This window comes from Macaca nemestrina, chromosome 12, assembly GCF_043159975.1.
Source record: "Macaca nemestrina isolate mMacNem1 chromosome 12, mMacNem.hap1, whole genome shotgun sequence".
Classification (NCBI taxonomy): Eukaryota; Metazoa; Chordata; class Mammalia; order Primates; family Cercopithecidae; genus Macaca; species Macaca nemestrina.
The window spans coordinates 113,588,145-113,611,807 of NC_092136.1; the positions used below are offsets into that span (position 1 = coordinate 113,588,145).

The 23,663-nt window shown below is 46.3% G+C and overlaps 1 protein-coding gene and 1 long non-coding RNA gene across 14 annotated transcripts in view; one reads left to right on the forward strand and one right to left on the reverse strand.

The window, feature by feature from the left end:
• LOC105493584 (transmembrane serine protease 5) overlaps positions 1 to 23,663 on the reverse strand; it is a 51,044-nt gene that overhangs the window by 1,221 nt on the left and 26,160 nt on the right. For 3 of the 13 annotated variants that reach the window (XM_071075596.1, XM_071075597.1, XM_071075598.1), the window contains 11 exons: positions 11,330 to 11,432; positions 10,859 to 10,957; positions 10,247 to 10,369; positions 8,641 to 8,776; positions 8,212 to 8,325; positions 6,772 to 6,815; positions 5,841 to 6,003; positions 4,435 to 4,613; positions 2,067 to 2,165; positions 1,457 to 1,599; positions 991 to 1,143 (listed from right to left, as the gene is read on the reverse strand). In XM_071075596.1, the coding sequence (XP_070931697.1) occupies positions 991 to 1,143; positions 1,457 to 1,599; positions 2,067 to 2,165; positions 4,435 to 4,613; positions 5,841 to 6,003; positions 6,772 to 6,815; positions 8,212 to 8,325; positions 8,641 to 8,776; positions 10,247 to 10,369; positions 10,859 to 10,957; positions 11,330 to 11,426 (1,350 nt within the window). In that variant the 5' untranslated portion in view covers positions 11,427 to 11,432. The other 10 variants (XM_011761334.3, XM_011761332.3, XM_011761333.3 and 7 more) reach the window with 10 other exon arrangements.
• LOC139357598 (uncharacterized) lies at positions 2,608 to 8,218 on the forward strand. Its single transcript, XR_011611077.1, has 3 exons — positions 2,608 to 2,803; positions 5,679 to 6,044; positions 8,107 to 8,218. It is a non-coding gene; the product is annotated as an uncharacterized lncRNA (long non-coding RNA).

The window sequence follows — 23,663 nt, forward strand, 5'->3', positions numbered from 1 at the left end:
GGCTGGTCTCAAACTCCTGACTTCGTGATCCACCCACCTCAGCCACCCGAAGTGCTAGGATTACAGGCATGAGCCACCCCGCCCAGCCACTAATGTGTTTTTATATCCATTGTCTCACTTGGCCTTCCCATTGAACAGATGAAGGAGAGTGACTTGCCTGGAGTCACATAGTTTATGTCGATGCAGAACCCAAACTGCTAAATGCTGAGCTCTCTCCACAGTGCAGGGAATGTGGCCACTAGTAACTGCCTTAGAGACTAGGGATGAGTGACAGTAACAGATATACACATAAATAACACGACAGGTCTGGCATGGTGGTGCATGCCTATAATCCCAGCACTTTGGGAGGCCAAGGCGGGTGGATCACCTGAGCTCAGGAGTTCAAGACCAGCCTGACCAATATGATGAAACCTTGTCTCTAGTAAATACAAAAAATTAGCCAGGCGTGGTGGCGAATGCCTGTAATCCCAACTACTTGGGAGGCTGAGGCAGGAGAATCACTTGAATCCAGGAGGTGGAGATTGCAGTGAGCTGAGACTGTGCCATTGTACTCCTGCCTGGGCAACAAGAGCAAAACTCCATCTCAAAAAACAAAAAGTACTACAGATCACTCACTCTAAGCCTAGCACTGTGCTAGGCATTGTACAGGTCTTATTTAATAGCATATAACAATAGCATATAAGCAGCCATGATGGTTATCATCAGGAAACTAAGGTTTACCAAAGTTAGAAACCTGCTGAAGGTCGACACAGGAAAAGGCAGATCTAGGATACAAATTCAGGGCTACTCTTACCCAGTTTATCCTTAAATTGATAGAAATCCAGTGGATTCAATGTTTAAGCTTCACTTCTTCCTCCACCCACTCTGGCGAACATGTCCTAGTCCCCTCCCCAGCCCCCGCAGGACCTGGGCCTAAGGGGTAAGGTTCCTTGCATTGGAGGGGCAGGTCCTTTAGAAACCTCCCTGTCCTACTCCTGCCCCCACACTCACCTGAACAGTGTCATGGATCCAGTCCAGAAACTCAGCTACCTTGGCGTAGACACCTGGGTGATTGGGCTCTGCGCAGCCAAGCCCCCAGCTGACCACCCCCACCAGGCGCCAAGTGTCCCCATCTGGGCACACCAGGGGGCCCCCGCTATCTCCCTATGGGGTCCAGGCATGGAGACACAGAGAAACAACCAGTTAGTTCTTCCTGCTGGAGAGCACCAGACCACTATGGCAAGTGGAATCTCCTTGCTGGGCCCCTCCTGCTTCTAGCTCAGACACCTACTGGCCTCACCCCTCCTTAAACCCTTAGCATGAGCTCCAGACTTGCCTAGATGCCCCTCCTTCTAGAGAGGCGGTCTCACACCACCGACAAGCTCAGACCAGGGCAGGGGTCCAAGTCACAGCAGGCCCCCTGTCCTCCCACCCCCATCTCCACCCCCACCCTCACCCCAGCCACCACAGGCCATACCTGGCATGCATCAGCTCTTCCGTCCAGGTAGCCAGCACAAAGCATGCGGGGGGTGAGGGCTCCGCTGTACACGCAGGAGCTGTTGCAGAGCTGAGTGCTGAGCAGGGGCACCACCGTGTCCTGGAGCATGTCCGAGCTGTAAGCTATGAGAGACACCGAGAAAAACTGCCGGGCATAAAGCAAGACCCAGGCAGGCAGAACAGCAAGAGGGGAGGTAATTAGAAGTCCCAGAGACATGGAGACCTACAGAGGCGAGCCCAGGGTGGGAGCTGTGGACCCTGAGCAAGGAAGCAGGAGGCTATCAGACTTGGGGGCTGGGAGTGGGAAGAGGAGGAGGACTCACATATACACCAAATGTGAGACCATGGCGCTCCTGGGACAAGGGGAGGTGGTGTAAAAGGGTCTGAGTTTGGGGAAAATTTTCAGTAGATGTTCTCCCCAGAAAGGCCCAGGCAGGGGAGACTGGAGCCCCTAGTCATGGCCAAGGGTGATGCCAGGGAAAAACAGGGCTGGCACTGTCATGTGGCCAAGGGATGTGGCCACGCCTCACCCTGGGGAAGAATGCCTCCCACACCCGCTCCTGCACCGAGGGCCCAGGGAGCTGACTCACTATGGCTGGAGTCGGTGTGGCCCCAGCCAGACACCCAGCACTGCGAGCCCTTCGGAAAATGCTGCTCCTTGGCCGGCAGGCACACAGCACCCACGGTGTCTGCAAAGAGGCACGTGATCCTGGTCCCCAGTCAGGCTCGGCTTCCCCGCTTGCGGAGCCTGGGCGAAGGACCCAGGACTGGCAAGTCCACCTCACCCCCGTTCTGAAACAGTCCTGGTTCCTGGGTTCCACCAGCCAGGCCTCCTAGATGGCTATGCAAGTGGTGTACTGTCCCATCTTAGGGGTCCCCTGTCACAGAGGACAGCATGCAAACTGTAGTGTGCATGGCGTCCTCTATGGGTGGACAGGGCCCATGCTGCCCCCTCTCCATACCTGGGGACGGAGTGGGGGTGAAAATTCTTTCAGGCCATGGGTACCCAACTTCTAATGAGGACAGTGTTTCCAAAAACGTGTGACATATCCGATGGGCGCAGCCATACATGATTTTAGGTAGTACATAGGCATGCCATTGAGTAAACATCCGCTTGGGGAGCATGCCATGTCCTTCAATTCTCTTTCAGTCACTCTAACTGCATCACAGAGAAAGACTTCATTTGGGGCTGGTCTGTGCCTTTCTTACAGCCTGCCGACCTCCCATCCAAACAGGAGACAGCACGCCCGGGTGCAGCAACTTCTGCAGCAGACTCGGCTACCTAGAACTTCCACACTGATTTCTTTTCATGCTACATATTTTTGTGGTTAGTATCTATTTACTGTAAGTAACACAGGTTCTCTAGTTAGGTATAGGCTCTCTAGTTAGGTAAGTAATATAGGTCTTCTAACTAGAGATACTAATTATTATCTATTTACTATATCTATTTTGTATATTTAAATAATAAATATGCTATTTACTTACTAGACTATATAGTAAATGTACTATTTTCTATAACAAAATAAGTATATTTAAAAGAGAAATACTACTACATTAGATATCTATGTAGTATCTACTACTTAGATACTAATATAGTACTAATATATACTAATATAGTAGATACTAATATACTACTACATTAGATATCTATGTAGTATCTACTACTTAGATACTAATATAGTACTAATATATACTAATATAGTAGATACTAATATACTACTACATTAGATATCTATGTAGTATCTACTACTTAGATACTAATATAGTAGTATTTCTCTTTTAAATATACTAAGAATTTTTTTTTTTTTTTTGAGACAGAGTCTTGCTTTGTCACCCAGGCTGGAGTGCAGTGGCACGATCTCAGCTCACTGCAACCTCTGCCTCCCAGGTTCAAGTGATCCTCCTCCCTCAGCCTCCCGAGTAGCTGGGACTACAGGCGTGCACCACCATGCCCAGTTCATTTTTGTATTTTCAGTAGAGATGGGGTTTCACTGTGTTGGCCAGGCTGGCCTTGAACTCCTGACCTCAAATGATCTGCCCACCTTGGCCTCCCAAAGTACTGGGATTACAGGCATGAGCCACCACGCCCAGCCTTAGAAATATTACCTGTTGAATGATAGTTCACATATGTGATAAAATTTGTGAAATGTGTATGGCAATGACTGTTATTTGGGAAACTTAAGGCTACAGGTGATGATAGGAAGGAGTGTTGAGTATATGTGAATGTATATGTGTGTGCACAGTGTGCATGTTTGTGAGTGTGTGTGGTGTGTGTGTGCAGGTGTGTTCATGTGAGCACATATGTGTGAGCATGTGTGAATGCGTGTGAGTCTATGTGCATGTGACTGTGTGAGTGCATGTGTGTGTGTGTTTGTAGGTGAATGTCCATGTGTACGTGTGTGTTGGGGGAAACTGGTTGCTGGTATGGCTGCAGCCTGGGCTCACCTTCTAGAGCAGGTGCAACAGCAGGAGTAGCCCTGGCATCAGGCTTAGGAACTGTTTGCCACATGACCTTGAAGAGAGTCGCTTCCCTCCCTACACCGCAGTGCCCTTGTCTGTATCTACCTGTTTCATCTACCTATCAGGGTCGTTACGAGGACTGAAAGAGAAGATATTTGAAAAAAAAAAAAATCTCATAAACTGTAACATGGCACTAAATGGCTAGGACCCAAGACTGGCCTGGGGACAGGAGCGGAGCAGCCTACTGGCAAAGCCCACCTGCAGCCCAGCCATGAAAAGGGCCTGAACCTTTTTTCCCAAAAGAGCCTGTGCAAGAGTTGATAACAGTTTCACATCCAGGTGATGCCAAAATTCACTACAGTCCCCAAATAAATAAAATGTTTTAAGGTTTACGGTGTTTAGAGGAAACTTCAGAAATCAGCTCACCACTCTCCCGCCCAGCCCCCGCCCTCTCTCGACATAGTCTCCAGCCTGCCCACCCTCAAGCCAGTGCCGCACCTGAGAAGTTGAGAGGGGTCCGGAGCCGCAGGAGGGCGACGTCGTAGTCATGATTCTGGGCGCTGTAGAGGGGGTGTGGGATAATCCTCTCCACCACAGCCCCCTGGTGGGGCCTGACGGCACTGTGGCTGACCAGCCCTGCATGCACCCGCCAGCTGGACAGGCGGGACAGCCTGAAACTGCACACAGGGGCCACGCTGAGCGGGGAAGGAAGGAGCAGAAGAGGTGTTCCTAAGTGAAGTAGCAGGTGGAGGAAGCTGGCCAGAGCGGCCATTGGTGGGGGGGACATTAGCGGGTGGTGAGCTCACAAGCCCCATGGACCATGCCTCTTAGCATCACCCCAGCAGCTGGCAAGACACTGGGCGTGCAGTAGGTGCTTAATAAATGCTCCAGGACTGATGGATGGAGAAGACTATGGGTCATCTGCAACCATCACTCCCTTTTTCCTGCATAACTTCCCTCCAAGTTTTATAGCAAACACATAGAGGGCCTTGTGTCGGAAAAGCTTCCGCTGGTCCTGTCTCTCGACTTACTATGTGTGATCATGAGAGAGGCACTTCTCCCTCCCAGCCTTGGTAAAATGGGGATTACACTCTCTGCCCTGTTCGGCACCAAGAGAAGATCAAAGAGCTATTCACTCATCATTCATTCATTCCTCCAAGTCACATTTATTAAGCACCTACTATATTCCAGGGACTGTTCTAGACCCTGGGGACACAGCAGTGGATAAATCTACAAAGAGATTTAGTGGTAAATAAGACCGAGAGTCCCTGCTCCTGCAGAGCTTCCAGTCTAAAGTGGAAGAAAGATATTAACCAAATGATTACATGGAAAATGATTGAACCAAAGATAAACCTGAAGAAACACAGGGTGTTGTGAATGTGAAAGTATTTTTAACACTTAAAAGCTGATGAGGCCAGGCGCGGGGGCTCACGCCTGTTATCCCAGCACTTTGGGAGGCCGAGGCAGGCAGATCACCTGATGTCAGGAGTTCAAGACCTGCCTGTCCAACATGGCAAAACCCCATCTCTACTAAAAATACAAAAAAATTAGCTGAGCATGGTGGCTCCTGGCTGAGGCAACAAGAATTGCCTGAACCCAGGAGGCGAAGGTTGCAGTGAGCCAAGATTGCGCCACTACACTACAGCCTGGGCAACAAAGTGAGACTCTCTCTCAAAAAAAAAAAAAAAAAAGCTGATGAATATACAGAACAAATCTTCATACCCTTACTGTTATTTGTGCAGATCTGTTCTTGATACTGAATGGGGAGAACTTCACAAACATCTTACCCTCTTGGAGTAAAAAGCTGGAGACGGTTGGACATGAACATTTGATATAGGACACACCAACAGCTGAACACAAAGGGCAACCGAGGCGCTCTGTCCTCAGCAGCCACGGAGACTTGCCTGTGCATACAGTGTGCAGCAGTCACCACCCAGTGTGGCGCCAGCACAGAGCCCCCACATGTGTGCCGGAAGCCCAGGGCCACACTGGCCTGCCACGGCCACCGCCCAGGAGCCACAGCCTGCCCGCCGACTATCCGGGAAGCCAGGGGCCTCGCTCCACACTCTGCCAACAGAGATGAGTGAGACAGAGAGAGAGAGAGAGAGGTGAGTGTCAGTATAGTCCTAACTCTCAGGGAGCGTGACCCAGTGCCAAGCCCCAGACAGCCAGTGTGGACAGCTCTCTTTTCTTATTCCTGGTCCTAAGTGTGGGGGATGGGAAGGTAGAAGTGTTGATTTCACCCCTGCCTGCCCCATCCAGCTGTGGGCCTGCTGAGAGCAGAAACTGTGTCTACATGGAGCCCTGTGTTAGGTATGAAGCCCCAGTGCCTAACAGAATGCCCGTCCTGTAGCAGAGGTCGAAGTGTTGGTGTGTGGAAGGATGTCTGAATGGACAGATGAAGAGACGGATAGATGAACGGGAAGACCAATGAAAGGAACTCCACAGATTGCTTCCCGTTTGGTACCTAATTCACCACCTGCCCTTAGTTTCCTGAAGGTGCTAACGAGTCACTCAATAGCCAATACTAATTTCACCTCTGGGGCTCTCCAGAAAAAAGGCGGAGTGGGTGTCAGAGGTCAAGGAAGAGAGTGGCAGGTAGTGAAGGAAGGAGATCATCAGCCCAGATCTGTGGCTGGTGAGGGACATGATGGAGGCTTAGAAAGGGCTCTTCTGGGGCAGAACAGCAACTGCAACAAGGGGCCTGGCAGGCAGGTGGGCAAGGACCCCACCCCAGACCCAGCAGAGCCTCACCATAGGGCTCTTCCACACTTGAAGGAGGGGGAGCACCCTTTCCTCCCACCGCCACCTCCCCGGGACCAAGACATGACTCACCAGAGCATCTGAGGGAAACAACTTGACCAGAAGTGCAGTTGTTCCTGCAAAACAGAGGTGCCAGCAAGAAGCTGGGCAGGGCCCACCCTGTGGCTACACACATCCAAGGATGTGAAGAATGGGGGAGGTTGGTGGAGGTGGTGGACAGTTCTTAAGGCTGTCATGTAGCCACAGCCTGAAGAATATCACCATTTCCTTCCTGCCCCCACCCAAACGCTCAGACCCCTCCTCATCACTGGTCCCCAGGACAGCAGCACACCTCCTGCCTAATCTCCCAGAGGGCAATAGAAGGACTTCATGGTCCTTGCAGATCAACTGGGACATAGATCAACTGTTACCACTAAGTGTCCTGAATAAAGACACACTCAATGAATGAATGAACGGATAGGTGAGTGCGTGCATGACCAGGGTTCTTCACCCCATGCTCCTTCCTAGGTGTGCTGTATTCTCCACCCTGGTCCCTCTGCCTGGGCCTTGTATATTCATATTCTTGCTCTCCTCTTTCCCCTTTTTCTCTCTTAGCTCTTAGTTGCTTTTTTGACCCAAACTCTCTTCTCTTTATTTATTCACCTCTTGCCCCTAGCAGCCCAATGTCTAGACCCTCTTAGTGTCTCCTAGTTTCCCAAATACACAGCCCTCCTGGCTCTCCTGGAGGAGTCAGCCCCACCCCTACTTCCATTTTCCCATTCAGGTATCCAAGACAAGAACCCAGTCAGAACCTTCCCATCTCCAGCCACATTCTTGAGCATAGGAGCTGGACAGGAGGGGCCTGAAGGAACAGTTCAAATTGGAAACGTGGTAATGGGGGTGCCCACCCATCTATCCCAGGAGGCTGATAGGCAGCTTGAGAAAGCCTAGGAAGGTGCAAAGACCCTCTCTGCTTGTGCCCCAGTCACACCAGACCATCCCCAGGATCTGGGGCAGGGGCTGCTCCATTCCACAGCCCTCTTCTCTGGGAGATTCTCCAGACTACAAGCAACTCTTAGCCAGAGCAACTCAACCATCTCTCTCCTGAAATATCCAAATTATCCAAATAATGTGTGACAGGATTCAGAGAGCACTGAGCTTGGAGACAGGAGCCTGGTTTCAAGGCTTGACTTGGCTGCTGCTTACTTATGTGACCTTGGACAAGACCCTTTAACCTTATTAAGCCTCAGTGTCCTAACCGGTAAAATGGCAATGAGTACCATTTCAAATCTTGTGACAGTGATAACCAACCCTACATTTCCTGTGAAGGGCAAATAGCAGATGTGAAGTGGTGACAGACAGGGCTCATGTGAACTGAGTTTGTTAATTTCTGATTAGGAAATGTTTCTCTTTGTCCTCCTATCTTAGGCCACCAGTGTCCTCACCACCAGGATCCCAAGAAAGGAGATTTTTGCTGGACTGACCACCAGGAAGTAAGGGAACCCACTCACCTAACCACCTCAGTAGTCCTACCTGGGCTGCCACACCTCCTCCAGGAAGCCTTCCAGTCTAGGAGAGAGCTGAGCAAACTCCTGGGAGCTGTTGAGTTTGATGTCAGTGAGGTTTACTCCCTTGTGGTGAGTGAGTCTTGGTAGAGAAAGGGAATAGAACAGGAGGAAATCATAACTGGAATGTGTACGAGATATAATACTAGTATAGTGACCGTAAGACTGTGATAATGACTACTGCTGGGATTTATGCTTGTTAAAAAGCAGTAATACTCCAAACAGAGAAATGGGCTGGGGTACCATTGTGCCTAGAGGCCAAAAGATGGCCAAAAAGACCTCTTGACATTTCCTGAGCACATTGACCAGTGATGGGCAGATAGAGGTCTCCAACTCCCATCCTTCGCCAGCCAGCCAGGCCTCCCCCTTCACAGGACCCACATCTGACTCCTGTTACCTGAGATACCCAAGGCTCCAGCAGACCTGTAGCCCCAGGGCGGGGCTCCAGCCCTCATGGCAGACCAGGAGCCAGCGTGGCCGATCCCTCACTTGCACTTCCAGCAAGAAGTCTTCGCTGTTTATTCTGAAAGATACTGAAATCACAGCATGAAAACCACATGGGGAAGGATGGTGGTAGGGTGGGACAGGAAGAGCTGGACCTAGGACTCTGTAGTACTTGAAGAGGCTTTAATGACAGTATCTGGGTCACCCAGTGCCAAGTTCCCTGCTGCCCGGGGAGTGAGACCAGTCCCAAGAGCAATCTCACCCCTACTGGTAGAGCATTTCTGTTTTCTATTTTAACCAAGTGCTTTTAAGCGTGCTCTGCCACTCACTGTCACAGCAGCCCTGTGCAATGAGTACTGCCATCCTCTCCATTCTGCAGAAGGAGAACTAAGGCTTGGAGTTTGAGCACCTTCCCCAAGATCACAGGGTCAGGAAGTGATGGATCCAGGACTTAAGTCCAGGTCTTCTGATATCAAATCTTGTGATAATAATAGTTACCAGTTGTTGAGTGTATGCTTTTTCCAGGCTCTTATGGACTGACTTGTGTCCCCACCCCACCCCTCACACACACACACAAAGCCCCAACCCCCAATGTGACTGGATTTGGAGACAGGGCCTTTAAGAAGGTGATTAAGGTTAAATGAGGTCACGAGGGTGAGGCCCTGATCCAATAGAGTCAATGTTCTTATTGGAGGAAGAGACACCAGAGAGCTCCCTCTCTCCTCAAGAGCAGAGGAAAGGCCTGGGGAGGACACAGGCAGAAGACGGCCATCTACAATCCAGGAAAAGAGCTCTCTCCTGACACTGAATTTCATAGCACCTTGATTTTGGACTTCTAGCCTCCAGAACTGTGAGAAAATAAATGTGGTTTAAGCCACCCAGTCTGTGGTCCTTACTCATGGCAAACCAAACAGACTACTACACAAGTTCTGTGCTAATATCTTTTCCTAGATTAGTTTATTTTGTCCTTAAAAAATTTATGCAGTAAATATTTGTATTTCCATTTTATGGAGAAGGAAGCAGAAGCTACAAGAAGTAATGTGCCCAAAGCCACACAGTCAAAGACAGACTCCAACCTTATTCTAATGAGGTTATTCTAACCCGTAGCCTCTGGGTAGCATTGTACCTTCTGATCCCCAACTCTTACGTGGAGGAGAGGGGACAATCAGGAGAGGGAGACAGGGGACAAGGTGGGCTAATGTTCCCAGACCCATAGGTGGCCCTGCTGGTCACACACTGGCTCCCACACACACCTGACCCCTCCTCCCCCACATCCCTGACTCACTCTGCCCCAAATGGCAAGTTTCTATCCCTCCTGCCAGCCTGGTCTCTGGACCTTGCCCCAGCTAGAGATCAGGACAGTCCTCAGAGAGCGCTGAAAGCCCCAAATCAGAGATCACCTCTGCAAGGTGACACCTTGTCACTGCCCTCACACTAGAGGAGGGAAATACATATGGTTGGCAGTGAACAGATGGCCCTTCAGAGTCGGTTCTCTTGCCCCCAGCTGTTACAGGTCCCTGCTGGGGAGGGAGGCCCGTAGCCTCAGGGGTGCAGCCCACCTGTTTTGGGAAGTGCAGGGAGCAGAGCTTCCTCACCACCAGCCTCGGAGCAGCTCAAAGTTATCTCCTCATCCTGCAAGGTTCCAGAAATGGGCTGAGAGGCCACAGGACACAGGTACAGCACTTCAGAGAAGAACAAAGAGAAAGGGTCTGATTTCCAAAGGAGGGGGTCAAGGTGCTGACCTCCTCATCAGCCACCTTGCTCTCAGGCAGGTCCCCAACCAACCCACTGAGGAGGGGCACAGCGCTCCATCTCTCTTGGCCTCAGCCTCTATCTCTGTCTCTTTGACTCTCCCTTCTCTCTCTCTCTCTCTCTCTCTCATTCTCTCTGTCTCTCAGTATGTCTCTGTCTTTCTCTGTGTGTGTTCTCTCTGTATCTCTCTCACTGGGAAAGATTTCCAGAAAAAGTCTGACTGAGGCCTCCTTGGATCATACACTTTGTTCTTCTTTATGTAGAGCCTAGATCCCTCCTGCTGCGATTTCACCCTTTCTCCCCTTGTCTGCGCAGAGTAGATGAGGAAGACACTTGTCCTATTTACCTTTAATGCCTGCTCAGCACCTGCTTCTCCCTTCCAACCTCCCCCACACCAGAGAAGGGACCCCAGCACTGACCTAGGAGCCAGGAGCCGACACCCACACCGGCCAGCAGCCCCAGGGCTCCCAGCACTGCACAGCCTCGTCGCATGGAGCGCCAGCACACCACCTGAGAAACTGTGGGAAAGGACAGAGGGGTATCTGGGTCCTCTGCTCCTGCCAGCCAGCCTTACTTCACCCTAAGTCACCACCATGGGGCTAGGTACCCACAGAACTCCAATAGGACACCTCCTCCTGTCCCATCAGCCCAGATTAGGGAGGGGGTGGGGGCAGGGGAGGATGGAAAGGGCCTGATCACTGAAGCCCACAAATCCCACTCAATCCCTAAAGTGGGAAATGGGAAGCAAAAGCAGGTCTGGGGATAAAGAGTGAGACAGCCTCTCACCATCAATCATGTGGGGCTGACCCCAAGGAGGATCCAGGAAATGTAGGATGATTGCCCTCCACTGTCCCCACCCTGTCATTCCCTTATGACCCAGTCTGGCCTACTGGGATGCTGCTGGTCTCCAGGCTCTGCTCTGAAGATCCCAGATCCTGGGCCCTCCTCTGCATACTGGGCCTCTGCAGGGGCTTGGTCATCCAGCATCAGGCTCTGGGGAAGTAAGTGTCAGACACCCAGGATTCCCACATCAAGGATTGCTGAGAGAAGTCACAGCCAAGTCCAATTCCCCATTCTTTAACCCCAGTCGTGCTTCCATTGCCACTTGTAAACCTCTATTCATCTTGGGGACTCCCTGTATATTCCCACAAATACCTTGCCAGGCCCCCCGTGCCCTCCTGGGGCCCCTAACCCCACTGTCCTTACTCTCACATGGCCAGTAGCAAACACTTGAATGCAGATTTGTCCCACTCCAAAGCCCACACTCTTAGCCACTCCTTCATCTTCCATAAACATTGAAGGCATCTGCTAAAGTCCCTCAACACCCTCCTTCAGCTTCAAGATCCCACCCTTCTTCATTCCCTCCTATCTCGGAAGAAGAAGTGCCCCTCCACAAATCACCCACCCACCCATTCATTCATTCCATAGATATTTGGTCCAAGCGCACAGGTCACTATAAGGGACACTATCGGGAGTTCAGAATAAACCAGCGCAGACCACTCCCAACTCTGACTGCATCAAAGAACCTGTAGTCTGGTCCTGAGGATAAGTCATGTAAAGCACAATATGTTAAATGACAGAAGAAAAGTTCAGCTAAACTACCTGATACGGTTTAGCTGTGTCCCCACCCAAAATCTCATCTTGAATTGCAATCCAAATTGGAATCCCCATGTGTTGGGGTAGGGATCTCGTGGGAGGTGGTTAAATCACAGGGGCAGTTCCCAAATGTTGTTCTCATGATAGTGAGTGAGTTCTCACGAGATCTGATGGTTTTACATGGGGCTTTTCCCCTCTCCACTCTGCACTTCTCTCTCCTGTAACCATGTGAAGAAGGACATGTTTGCTTCCCCTTCTGCCATGATTGTAAGTTTCCTGAGGCCTCCCAGCTATGCGGAACTGTGAGTCAATTAAACCTCTTGCTTTATAAATTACTCCGTCTCTAGTAGTCCTTTATAGCAGTGTGAGAACAAACTAATACAGTAAATTTGTGCTGCTGTAAAGATACCTAAATATGTGGAAGTAACTTTGGAACTGGGTAACAGGTAGAGGTTGGAATAGTTTGGAGGGCTCAGAAGAAGACAGGAAGATGTGGGAAAGTTTAGAACTTCCTAGAGACTTGTTAAATGGTTTTGACCAAAACACTGATGGTGATGTGGACAATGAAGTCCAGGCTGAGGTGGTCTCAGATGGAGATGAGGAACTTCTTGGAAACTGGAGGAAAGGTGACTCTTGCTATGCTTTAGCAAAAAACTGGAGGCATTTTGCCCCTGCCCTAGAGATCTGTGGAACTTTGGTGGTTTTTTGTTTGTTTTTCTTTTTTGGGGGGGCAGGGAGCAGGGGGTGTTTTGTTCAACTTTATTGAGGCATAATGCACACTGAAAATATTGCATACATTTTAAGTTCTCAGATCAATAACTTTGACAAAGATATAACCCACATGACCAACACAGTCAAAATATAGGACATTAAGGTCACCCCAGAAATTTCCCTTCTGCCTTTTTGCAATTAACTCCTCCCCAACCCACAGCCCTGGAAAATCACTGATTTGTTTCTCTCACTGTGTATTAGAGTTCCCTTTTTTATAGTTTCATATAAATGAAACCATGTGACATATAGTCTACTCTTTTATTTTACTTTAACTTCCAGGATACATGCGCAGAACGTACAGGTTTGTTACATAGGTATTACATGTGCCATGGTGGTTTGCTGCACCTTTCAACCTGTCATCTAGGTTTTAAGCCCCACATGCCTTAGGTATTTGTCCTAATGCTCTCCCTCCCCTTGTCCCCCACTCCCAGACAGGCACCGGGGTGTGTTGTTCCCCTCCCCATGTCCATGTGTTCTCATTCTTCAGCTCCCACTTACGAGTGAGAACATGTGGTGTTTGGTTTTCTGTTTCTGTGTTAGTTTGCTGAGAATGATGGCTTCCAGCTTCATCCATATCTCTGCAAGGGACATGATCTCATTCTTTTTTATGACTGCATAGTATTCCATGGTATATATGTGCCACATTTTCTTTATCCAGTCTATCATTGATGGGCATTTGAATTGGTTCCAAGTTTTTGCTATTGTAAATAGTGCTGCAGTAAACATACGTGTGCACGTGTCTTTATAGTAGGATGATTCATAATCCTTTCAGTATACACCCAGTAATGGGACTGCTGGATCAAATGGTATTTCTGGTTCTAGATCCTTGAGGAATCACCACATTGTCTTGAGATCTGTGGATCTTTGGACTTGAGGGAGATGATTTAGGGTATCTGGCAGAAGAAATTTCTAAGCAGCAAAGTGTTCAAGAGGAAACAGAGCATAAAAGTTTGGAAAATGTGTAGCTTGATGATGTGATAGAAAAGGAAAACCCATTTTCTGAGAAGAAATTCAAGCCTGCTTCAGAAATTTGCATAAGTAATGAGGAGCTAAATGTTAATCACCAAGACAATGGGAAAAATCTCTCTAGGGCATGTCAGAGACTGCACAGCAGTCCTTTCCATCACAGGCCCAGAGGCCCAGGAGAGAAAAAATGGTTTTGTGGCCCAGGCCAGGACCCCCCTGTTCTGTGCAGCCTGGGACATGGTACCCTGTGTCCCAGCTGCATCAGCTCCAGCTGTGGCTAAAAGGGGCCTAGGTACAGCTCAGGTCATTGCTTCAGAGGGTGCAAGCCCAAGCCTTGGCAGCTTCCACGTGGTGTTGAACCTGTGGGTGCACAGAAGTTAAGAACTGAGGTTTGAAAACCTCCACCTAGATTTCAGAGGATGTATGGAAACACCTGGATGCCCATGCAGAAGTTTGCTGCAGGGGTGGAGCCCTCATGGAGATCGTCTGCTAGGGCAGTATGTAAGGGAAATGCAGGGTTGGAGCTCCCACACAGAGTCCCCACTGGGGCACTGCCTAGTGGAGCTATGAAAAGAAGGCCATCGTCCTCCAGACCCCAGAATGGTAGATCCACCAACTGCTTGCACTGTGAGCCTGGAAAAGCTGCAGGCACTCAACACCAGCCCATGAAAGCAGCCAGGAGTGGGGTTGTGCCCTGCGAAGCCACAAAGACAGAGCTGCCAAAGGTCATGGGAGCCCACCTCTTACATCAGTGTCACCTGGATGTATGACATGTAGTCAAAGGAGATAATTTTGGAACTTTAAGGTTTAACGATTGCCCTATTGGATTTCAGACTTAAATGGGGACTGTAACCCCTTTGTTTTGGCCAATTTCTCCCATTTGGAATAGGTGTATTTACCCAATGCCTGCATCCCATTGTATCTAGGAAGTAACTAACTTGCTTTTGATTTTACAGGTTCATAGGCAGAAGAGACTTGCCTTGTCTCAGATGAGACTTTGGACTTGGACTTTTGGGTTAATGCTGGAATGAGTTAAGACTTTGGGGGACTGTTGGAAAGGCATGATTGTGTTTGAAATGAGGACATGAGATTTGGGAGGGGCCAAGATAGAATGATATGATTTGGCTCTCCCCTCACCCAAAATCTCATTTTGAATTGTAATTTTGAATTGTAATTACCACGCACTGGGGGAGGGACCTTATAGTAGGTGATTGGATCATGGGGCAGTTCCCCTATGCTGTTCTCATGATAGTGAGTGAGTTCTCACAAGATCTGATGGTTTTATAAGGGGCTTTGCCCCTTTACTCTGCCCTTCTTTCTCCTGCCACCGTGTGAAGAAGAGTGTGTTTGCTTCCCCTCCCACCATGATTGTAAGTTTCCTGAGGCTTCCCCAGCCATGCAGAACTATGAGTCAATTAAACCTCTTTTCTTTATAAATTACCCAGTCTCAGACAGTTCTTTATAGCAGTGTGAGAACAGACTAATACACTACCATCATCATCCAAAAGAATAAGAGCTTACTTCTCATTGAGGTGATCACAGAAGGCTTCCTAGAAAAAGCAGCCTCTGAGGCCCACAGGGATGAAGAGGGTTTGAGCTTATATACATGGGCATTGGGTAGCCCAGACAAAGAAGATTGGATTAGCAAAGGCATGGGGATAAGAAAGCATAGAGCAGAGTAAGTCATATGTGTGCCTAAAGCTCATGAGCCATGAAGAGGAGTAATGAAAATAAGATCTTAAAAAAAAAACACCGGACAGTTCAAAGCTAGGTCTACAACCTACTATGTGAACGTGGACAACTCAGGCCATCTCTTCAAATGTCAGTTGTCTCATTTGTAAAATAAGAGTAATAACTCCTACTTTCCAAGGAATAATCTCCCTCCTCGAGTATCTTGTCTCCCTCAGTTATTCTCCATGCCATAAAGTCAGAGTAATCTTTCTAAAATGCAAATATGAGTATGTGAGCCCCATCTCTACCCTATGAGTCTTTGTAGCCTTCAGGATCAAACCAGATCTCCGTGGCATGGCTCACAAGGTCCTCCATGATCTCGCCCTGCCTCACCTCTCCATCCTCACTGCCAGCACTTGCTCCCTCCACAGCAAAATTTGGGGTCACACTGACATACACGCCATACCTCAGTACCTTCAGTCACTCTCACAACAGAGAGACTTTGCACCTGCTCTCCCCTTCCCCATGTAACTGACTCCTACTGACCCTTCAAGACTCAGCATAGAAGTCACTTCTCCAGGAAGCTTCCTTCAATGCATACAGCACCTGTTGGGCCCTATATTGTGCTCATTTACTTCCTTCTCTCTCCTTCCTCACTGGTTTTTGCATCCCAGGGCTAAGCACAGGGCCTGGCACAAAGTGGGAATTCAGTTAAAGTACATTAAAGGAGGGAAGGAAAGACGGGAAACAGGGAGGGAGGGAGAGAGGGAGGTACAAATAACAAATCGTGAATTAACATGGCTTTATAAATTGTAAAGCCCAATACAAATGTTAAGTATAATAATATTAATAAGAACTACACATAAGCTGTGGATCCTTCCCCCCAAAATTTATAATCCAGTAGGGTAGATAAAATCTCTCAAAACTGAAGCAACTCCCGTTTCCCTGCAGACTCCCGTCTCCCCTGCGTCTTTCCCTGTCAACGCATAGGGTTGTACCCAATGAGAATAAAAGCCTGAAATGCTGACTCCAAGACAGCACTGGCTTAAATGTGATTTTCATGTGTCGCATGAAATGTTCTTTTCACACCAAAACCTCCCCAGTCATGCCTTCCTACTCCACTGATCTAGTCTTCCTAACCCTCCGGCAGGAGGAAGGAAAGCCTTTGTCAGACTCACCTAGGTCAGTCACCTCCAAATTGTCCCGAAAATCATTCCACTGGACCCAAAGCACCCATGCCAGTTCAGCTCACAGCCAGGGCAGCAGCCCCAACACCTTGCCTATAGAATGAGCTACCAGCCCCACCTCCCTATTCCCCACACCACCCACAGCCCAGAACCTATAGGACTGGACCTCCCAAGAGCTGCAGGCCTTGCTTTTCCAGGAGAAACAGAGGTCATGGTTTGCATACCACACACATTCTTTCTTGTGCCTAGAGATGAGACTCACAGGACACAGGCAGCGAAGCTGGAGGACAGCAGGCTTGGGAGAGCCAATCAAGCACCCATAAGAGAGTAGAGAAGCAGCAACAGAGGATGAGGTTTGGATTTCTTCTCTGGGGTTGTGTGATTGCTCTTAGCTGATGTCCCTCTGAGTGGAGAGGCAGGCCTGATCTAGAGAATTCTAGGGCATGGCCAGTCTTTTCTCCTGCCTCAGTACCAAGGAAGCTTGGCTTTAAACCCAGCCTTTGAACAAACTGGCCTCACCTCATGTACTGCTCCACCTCAAAATTCAACTGCCCAAGCTCATGTACTAGCCTAAAAAAAAAAAGGCCTTTAAAATTATAGGACTCCTTGCTCCTCTTTTTGAGTGGAAGTTCAACATAATAATGATTTGTTGAGCACCACGTATGTGCAAAGCACTTGATAGGTCTAAGAGGGACAAAAGAGGAGAATAAAAGGCAGTCCCTGGGGAGGAAACAGGAAATTGGCCGAACAGGGCCCCTGCTAGGATCCAGCCCCTGTACCAGAGCTGCCTCAGGAGGCTCTTTCCACCAGCCTAGAATCCCAAGGGCAGAGGAGGGAGAGAGAAAGAAAGGGAGAGAGGTCACAGCAGGGGTGGCACAGAGGCATGGCCTTACCATAAGGGTCAGTGACACTGTTGTAAAGCCTCAGGGTCTACTAGGCAGCGTTCTGCTCCTGTTCTCAGGCCAGCATTGATTAAAGCTAGCCCAGCAAGCTTGGTTGGAAGATGAGGTCTCCCTGGTTCACACATGGCCCCTCCCTGTATCCCTACTCCAACACTCACACAGACACGTGCCACAGAGACAATGAACCCTGCTCAGGACCCATGAATAGGCCCCTTGTTGCAGGAAAGGAGCACAAGGGCTGGGCTGGGCTAGGCAACCCCAGCCCCTCCCATCTGCTAACTGGAAACACAGAAACAGAGGAAAAGGTTATGGGGAGGAGGGGAGGCCAACTACTGCTGCTTAGCAACAAGGTCCCTTGTGCCAAAAAGTGTGCCCCATGCATGCTGGCAGAATTCTCCCTTCCTGCTGACAGAGCTGTACTGGGGAGACTGATACTAGCATTTGTTGAAATGTTTCTGAGCCCTCTGGATTTTATCTCGCCTCCATGTGGGTTGGCTTTTCTAGCAGTCTGGGGCTGTCACTATGTTGGAATTGTTGGGGTGATGATGGAAGATCTTTGTCATCTCTTGCCCCAGGGCCACATCTGTCACCCCAATGCCAGGGAAGTGGGGCCTCTGCCCCTGTCTGCCCTGGGAGCCAGTTGCTGCAGGAGCCCCTCAGTGCTATCTTGTTTCAAAGCACAAGGTGACCCAGCTGAGCCCACACGGGGCTAAACACACCTGGGAGCAGGCACATCTCTTTAGACAAGGAGGCAGAATAGGTCCTAGGGGATGTAAACACAGGTGGGGCTTTCTTTCCTCCAACTGGCTGCTCAAAAACCCCTCAGATAGGAAAGTTAAGAATATAGGCTTTAGAGTCAGGCCTTCATCCAACCTCAATTCTCCCACTTCCCTTACTCAGCCTCATCTATAAAATGAGGATAATAGTATTTACCTCATAGGTTGATGTTAGAATTCATTGAGATATTGCCTATAAAGCCCATAGCCTGGTGTCTAGCACAGACTGTATTCAGCAAACAGTAGCTGCTATTGTTATTGTTGTTGTTGTTGTTGTTGTTGCTGAATATCACCCACACAGGATTTAACTTTTTGCTCCCTATTTTCCTCATACACTGTATTAGTCAATTCTTGCACTGTTGTAAATAAATACCTGAGACTGGATAATTTCTAGGGAAAAGAAGTTTAATTGACTTACGGTTCCACAGGTTGTACAGGAAGCAGTGACTTCTGCTTCTGGGGAGGCCTCAGGAAGCTTCCAATCATGGTGAAAGACAAAGGGGGAGCAAGGCCTCTAACATGGCAGGAGCAACAGCATGAGAGAGACGGGGGAGGTGCCACACACTTTTAAACAACCAGATCCCATGAGAACTCTGTCATGAGAATAGCACCAAGTGGATGATGAATCATGAAGGTTTATTGATCATGAAGGATCCACCCCCATGATCAAATCACCTCCCATCAGGGGCCACTTTTAACATTGAGAATTATAATTTGACATGAGATTTGGGTTGGGACACAGATCCAAACTATATCATGCACTCAGTGTGTCAACTCTGAACTTATGGTCATCACACCAGGGCACACATAAGACAATGAAGAGACAGAGGTCAGCTGTGAATTATAGAAGCAGAAGGAGAGAAATGGTGGCTGGAATTCAGAAGCCCTTGGCTAGGCTCTGAGATATCCTAGGACAATATTCTTCAGACTACAAACCTGAGTATCTACTGTGTATCAGAAACTAGCCTGGGCATGGGGGATGAACAAGTCAAAGACTGGGTGCTTACAGACTGAAAAAAGGGATAGAAACAGATATAACTAATTGTTATTATGAAAAGTGAAATAACAAAGGCATAAACCAAGAGGTATAAGAGAATAGAGGAATAGCTGCCCTGAGGATACAAAGAAGAGGGCTTCACAATGGAGGAGACATTTGAACTGAGTTTTGAGAAGCGACAAAGCAATCACAGAGAAGGATATTTAAATATATTGCAGGTAATGTCAATGAAAATGGTAGGAGTCAAATCCTCTGAAAATTTCCTCCTCCCTAAAAGCAATAAGAAAAATGGCAAAAATGGTGAGAATCAAATTTTTCAGAACTCTGGAAATTAATCAAAAGTTTATAGCAATCTGGGAAGTCTTCGTTCAAGAAAAAAAAAATGACATAATTTTAGTAAGAAGAGTGAGCCTTGTAGCATTTTAACTTGCTACAATTCCAGCCCCCTCACCCCAACTCTGCAGTAGCCTTGAAAACCAACAAACGACAATCACCATGGAAACCAGCAGCCTGGCAGCTACAAGAAGGGGTAGAACAGCCTTGGAGTTCCTTCAAATCCTCATTCCCAGAGAGTTGTAATTATTTGACCTGTCTAGTGGTTTCCTGGAAGATACCATTTGCAAGACTGTCTTTATTTCACCTGTCTCAAAACTTGCCTGGAGTAAACAGCTTTTTCTTCAAGGGTATTTGTTGAAAACAACTGGAGACAATTGTTGGACTTTGTGGCTGCCTAAAACAATGGATAACAGTTGAGGAAAAAAAAAAAAAAAAAAACCGGCTAACCAAAAACCTTAAAAAGAAAATCTGGGGGAATAAAATATCTATAAAGGGCCTTGAAAGGCTCAGAAATATTCCTAGGAATATAGAAAGCCATATGTACGCACAGGAGGGTACACATGCCTAGGGCTATGCACATTTGCAGGAAAAAACTAAGGAAGGTCCTGAGCTCTCAACCTGGGCTAAGCTTAAGGCTCTGCCCAAGCAGGAAGGCTAAGGTGGAGTTGTCAAATGTCCTGTCTGAGTGTTGAAGGCATGTCCCAACATACACACAGAGCCACTCTGCAAAAACAAGGTGACTTATTGGTTCCAAGCATCAAGGCACCCTCTGTCTAATCATTAGCTGAACACTAAGCAGAAATTTCAGTGGCCACACATGACAAAAAATACAGACTTCGCAGGATTAGCTCAGAAAAGTCGCTAAACACACAAAGAAGCAACATCAACAACAACAAACCCCGAGGAAGGGCGAGAATCTTATTTCCAAAGTTGCTGTATTATGTTATTTAAAATGCAGTTTTCAGTAAGAAATTATGAGGCACACAAAGAAACAAGAAAGTAAGGCACATACACAGTGGGAAAAAAATAATTGATAAAAACTGTTCCTGAGGAAGCCCATATATTGAACTTATAAGATGAAAACTTTAAATCATTTATTCTATATACATTCAAATAACTAAAGAAAACCATATCCAAAGAACTAGAAAAAGGTATGAGAATAATCTTCTCAGGTAACGAATATCAATAAGGAGATCGAAATTATGTATTTTTTAAAGAACCAAATATAAATTCTGGAGTTGAGTAGCATGATAACTGAAATGAAAAATTTACTAGAGGGGCTCAAAAGCAGATCTGAGCAGGCAGAAGACAGAACCTGTGAATTAAAGATAAGTAAATTGATATTATACAGTCTAAGGGATAGAAAGGAAAAAAGAATGGAGAAAAATGAACAAAGGTTCAGAGACATTTGAGATAACATCAAAAATATGTACTCTGTGTGTGTCTGTGTGTGTGTGTGTGTGTGTGTGTGTGTGTGTGTATAATGAGCATCCAAGAAAGAGAGAAGCAGAAATAATATTTGAAAAAATAATTACCAAAAACTTTCCAAATTTGATGAAAAATATCAATCTGTACATGGAAAAAAACTCAATAAACTCCAAGTAGGATATATCAAAGAGATCCACACATAAACACATCATAATCAAATTGTTTAAGGCCAAAGACAAGAAAGATTCTTGGAAGCAGCATGAGGAAAGCAACTTATCACATACAAAGGGATCCTCAATCAACAGTTTAACAGTTAAGAGTTGGCTTCTCATCAGAAACCATGGAAACTAGAATGGCACATTCAAATTCCTTAAAGAAAAAGATTGTCAACCAAAATTCTGTATCTAGCAAAACTATCCTTCAAAAGTGAAAAAGTAATTAAGATAATCTCAAGTAGACAAAAACTGAGAGAATTCATTGCTAGTGAACCTATCCTATAAGAAATACAGTCATGTGCCACATGACAGTCAACAATGTACCATATATTCAACAGTGATCCCACAAGATTATAATGAAGTTTTTATACTGTATTTTTAATGTATCTTTTCTATGTTTAGATACATAAATACTTAGTATTGTGTTACAATTGCCTTCAGTATTCAGTATGGTAATATGCTATCCAGGTTTGTAGCCTCAGAGCAATAGGCTATGCCACACAGCCTAGGCGTGTAGTAGGCTATACCATCTAGGTTTCTGTAAGTACACTCTATTTCACACAATGAAAAATCGCATAACAACACAGTTCTCAGAATGTATCTCCAACATTAAGTGATGCATAACTATACTAAAGGGAGTCCTTTAGGCTGAAATAAAAAGATATAAGACAGTAACTTAAATCCATATTAAGAAATAAAAACTGCTAGTAAAGGAAAGTATAAAGGTAAACATAAAAGACAGTATAAATGTATTTTTTTGTTTGTAATTCTTTTTGTTCTCCCATCTAACTTTAAAGACAATTGCATAAAGCCATAATTATAAATCTGTATTGATGGGCATTCAGTGCAAAAATATACAATTTGTATGACAATACAGCACAAAGTAAGAAGAGAATGGAAGTAATAAGAGCGAAGATTTTTTATACTATTGAAATTAAATTGGTATTAATCTGAATAGACTGTTATAATTTAAAATGTTAATTGAAATTATCAGGATACTAAGAAAATAACTTTTAAAATTTATATAGTAAAAGAAATGACAAAGGAGTTAAAATGGAACACTAGAAAATAACTGTTTAACACAAAGCAGAAATGAAACAAAAACATGTAAGACATATAAAAAACAAATAGCAAAATAATAGACATAAATCCTACCTTATCAGTAGTTTTACTAAATGTAAATGGATGAAACTCTTCAATTAAAAGGTAGAAATTGGCAGAATGAATTTCTAAAGCCATGATCAAGCTAGATGCTATATATAAGAGACACATTTTAGTTTTAAAGACAAAATATGTTGAAGGTAAAGGGTGGAAAAAGAGGTTCCATGTACACAGAAACCAAAAGAGAGCTGGAATAACTATAATAATATGAGACAAAACAGACTTTAAGACAAAATTCATTATGAGAGACAAAGTAGGACATTTTATAATGATAAAAGAGTTAATCCTGCCAGGCATGTTGGCTCACACCTGTAATCCCAGCACTTTGGAGGGCTGAGGTGGGTGAATCACTTGATGTCAGGAGTTCAAGACCAGCCTGACCAATATGATAAAACCCCTTCTCTACTAAATATACAAAAATCAGTCAGGCATGGTGGCACATGCCTGAAATCCCAGCTACTCAGGAGGCTGAGGTGGGAGAATCGTTTCAGCCCAGGAGGCGGAGTTTGCAGTGAGCTGAGATCATGCCACTACACTCCATCCTGAGTGGCAGAGATAGACTCCATCTTGAAAAAAAAAAAAAAAGTCAATCCATCAAGAATATATAATAATTATAAATATATGCACCTGCACCTGACAGAGCCCCAAAATATATAAATCAGAAACTATCATATCAGGGAAAAACAGACAATTCGACAATAATAGTTGGATACTTCAATACCCACAATAATGGACAGAACAACCAGACAAAAAGTCAATGAGGAAATAGGAGACTTGAAAGACACTATAAACTAACTAGACCTAATAGACATCTATAATAGAACACTCCATGCAACAACACTAGAATATACTTTCTTCTTGAGCACATACAAAATTTTCTTCATGAATGACCATATGTTAGCACATAAAACAAGTGTAAATAAAAGAATTAAAATTATACAAAGTATGTTCTCTGACCACAAGTGAATGAAATTTGAAATCAACAACAAAAGAAAATTTGGGAAATTCACATATACGTGGAAATTAAATAACACACACCTAAATAACCAATGAGTCAAAAAAGTAATCACAAGAAAAATTAGAAAACACTCCAAGATGAATGAAAACAAAAGCACAACATAACAAAATGTGTGGAAAGCAGCAAAAACAGGGCTTAGAGGGAAATTTATAACTACAACCCCCTATATCACAAAAGAAGATCTCAAAGCAATAATTTAG